The sequence below is a fragment of the Solanum lycopersicum genome, chromosome 9 (assembly GCF_036512215.1).
Source record: "Solanum lycopersicum chromosome 9, SLM_r2.1".
In the NCBI taxonomy this organism is placed as follows: domain Eukaryota; kingdom Viridiplantae; phylum Streptophyta; class Magnoliopsida; order Solanales; family Solanaceae; genus Solanum; species Solanum lycopersicum.
The window spans coordinates 46,121,990-46,124,724 of NC_090808.1; the positions used below are offsets into that span (position 1 = coordinate 46,121,990).

General features: G+C 37.7%; 1 protein-coding gene across 1 annotated transcript; it reads left to right on the forward strand.

The window, feature by feature from the left end:
* Positions 1-468: 468 nt before the first annotated feature.
* Positions 469-2,076, forward strand: LOC138338535 (uncharacterized). Its single transcript, XM_069289508.1, has 2 exons — positions 469-955; positions 2,009-2,076. The coding sequence occupies exons 1-2, from the start codon at positions 469-471 to the stop codon at positions 2,074-2,076; spliced, it is 555 nt and encodes a 184-aa protein (XP_069145609.1).
* The last annotated feature ends 659 nt before the right edge of the window (positions 2,077-2,735 follow it).

Here is a 2,735-nt window from a genome sequence, read left to right on the forward strand (position 1 = left end):
GTAATCTAGTCTCATTCTTTAACTATAAGTATTTCCCTTACCATAGTCACTCGGTGCTAGCCTTCTTTATCATAGAGTAATTTACACATAAGGTTCATATAAAAGGGTTCCATATCAAGTTCATAACCCAATCACATTTACCCTAGCAAAGAAAGGTCAAGTAGGGCTACCTCACAATGACAACAAGAAGCTCACCATGTTAAGCTCTAGCTTCACCTAAGTCATTTTTTGGGGTCCTACAAATGGAGGGATAATAAGTCTTTGAGAGTGGGTCCTGCGAGAGATTTTCAAGAAGGCCTTTCTTGATAGATTCGTCCCAAGAAAGAAGAGGGAAGCCAAGTTTGAAGAATTCATCAAACTTCGTCAAGGATGTATGAGCGTTCTAGACTACTCTTTGAAGTTCACGAAATTGTCTAAGTATGCACCTTCCTAGTAGAAGAATGTCATGCGAATATTTTTCATGACAATATGGATATCTCTAATTTGATGATTCATGCTCAACAAGTGGAAGAGATTAGGCTAAAGATAAATAATAGATATGCTAAGCAGGCTTTTAAGGGTGGCTCTTCTAAGCGATGGTTTGAAATTCAAGGCAAGCCTAGATTCAAAAAGAGGTTCTCAAACCAAGCCCCTTCCGAATTCCTCAAGGCTCGTGATGATAGGATGTCTAAACCTAAGTCCCAAAAGGTAAGGAGTGCTAATTCACCAAACAAGAAGCCTATTTGTCGAAAGTGTGGCAAGAAGCATTGGGGTGAATGTCTAGTTGGGACGGAGAATTGCTTTGGGTTTGGCATGTGCAACCACAAAGTTAGAGATTTTCCTAATGTGAGGTGTCAAAAGAGTGGGAGTGTTCATTTTCGGCCAAGTAATTCTAACTCCGAAGTTCTGAGGACGAATAGCTTTTATGCTCTCCGCTCTAGGGGTGAACACGAGAGTTCTCCCGATGTGGTGACTAGTATGCTACAAGCCTTCTCTATAAATGTTTATACTTTACTTGATCTTGGTGAAACCTTTTCATATGTTACTCCTTTGGTAACTAGAAAATTTTATATATTACCCGATGTCTTAATTGAACCATTTTTCTATTACTACCCCGGTAGGTGAATTGGTAATTGCCAAAAGAGTATAGAAATTGTCCTGTATTGTTTACCAATAGACATACTTATGTTGAATTGGTATAACTTTATATGGTTGATTTTTATGTCATTTTGGGAATGGATTGGTTGCATTCTTGTTTTTCTTCGATAGATTGTAGAACAAGGGTAGTTAAGTTGATTTTCCCAAATGAACCCGTCCTAGAGTAGAAAGGGGGAAATTTAATTCCTTGTATGAAGGCTTGTACGATGATCTCTAAGGGGTGCCTATACCATACAGTAAGAGTCAAAGATCTAGACTGTGAAATTCCTCCTATTGAGTAGGTCCTCGTAGTAAGGAAATGTCTCAATGTTTTTTCCGATGACTTGTCCGAAATTCCTCCCGAATTGGAAATTAATTTTGGTATAGACTAATTACAAGATACGAATCCCATTTAAATTCCTCCTTATCGGATAGCTCCGGCCGAATTGAAAAAGTTGAAGGCTCAACTGAAAGATTTACTAGACAAAGGCTTTCATTCAACATAGTATTTCTCCAAGGGGTTCTCTAATGTTGTTTGTGAAAAAGAAGGATGGGTCCCTTAAGATGTGTATTGACTACAACAACTCAATAAGGATATAATAAAGAACAAGTATCCTCCCCCTCGTATTGACGACTTGTTTGATCAACTCAAAGGGGAAAACTACTTTTCTAAAATTGATTCGAGGTTGGGATACCACCAACTTAGGGTGAGAGAAAAAGAATATTACTAAAATGGTCTTCCGAACTAGATATGGTAACTATGATTTTAGGGTGATGTCTTTTGGGTTAACTAATGCGTCAACGTAATTGATAAACCTAATGAACAGTGTATTCCAAAATTAACTTGATGCCTTTGTGATTTTCTTTATTGATGAATTCTTTGTATATTCAGAGTATGAGGGAATGAATATAGACCATTTGAGGGTGGAATTGCAATTCCTCAAGAAACAACAAATCTAGGCCAAATATAGTAAGTGTGATTTTTTATTGAGATCGGTTGTATTTCTTGGTCATGTTATCTCTAGTGAGGGTATAGAGGTAGTTCCAAAGAAAGCAAAAGCGGTTAGAAATTGGCCTAGATATTTGGCTCCAATCGATATTTAAAGTTTCTTGAGTTTGGCTGGGTATTATTGAATGTTTGTTAATGGTTTTTCATTAATTACTTCTCCTTTGAATATATTGAGCCGAAAGAGTGTGAAGTTTGAGTGGCCAGAGGCTTGTGAGAAAATCTTCCAATTGTTGAATGATAAGCTTACCTCCACTATGGTGTTGACATTACCAGAGGGTACCAAGGTCTTTGTAGTGTGTTATGGCGCTTGCCGAGTAGGTTTGGATTGTGTTCTCATGCAACATTGTAAGTTGATAGCTTATTCCTCTAGAAAACTCAAGGTGCAAGAAAAGAACTACAAACTCATGATCTTGAATTAGCGGTCGTGGTATTTTCCTTGAAATTACGGAGGCACTATCTCTAAAGGGTAAATGTAGATGTCTTTACCAACCAAAAAGTCTTCAATATGTGTTTACTATAGAGGAGTTGAATCTCCGACAAAGAAGATAGTTGAAATTGTTGAAGGACTATGACATGAGTGTTCTATACCACCCCGGAAAGGCCAATGTGG

Coding starts and splice junctions, on each gene's coding strand:
- LOC138338535 (XM_069289508.1), top strand. CDS start 469: ATGGATATCTCTAATTTGATGATTCATGCTCAACAAGTGGAAGAGATT. Junction 956..2,008: donor TTCTCCCGATGTGGTGACTA/GTATGCTACAAG, acceptor TTGTATATTCAG/AGTATGAGGGAATGAATATA.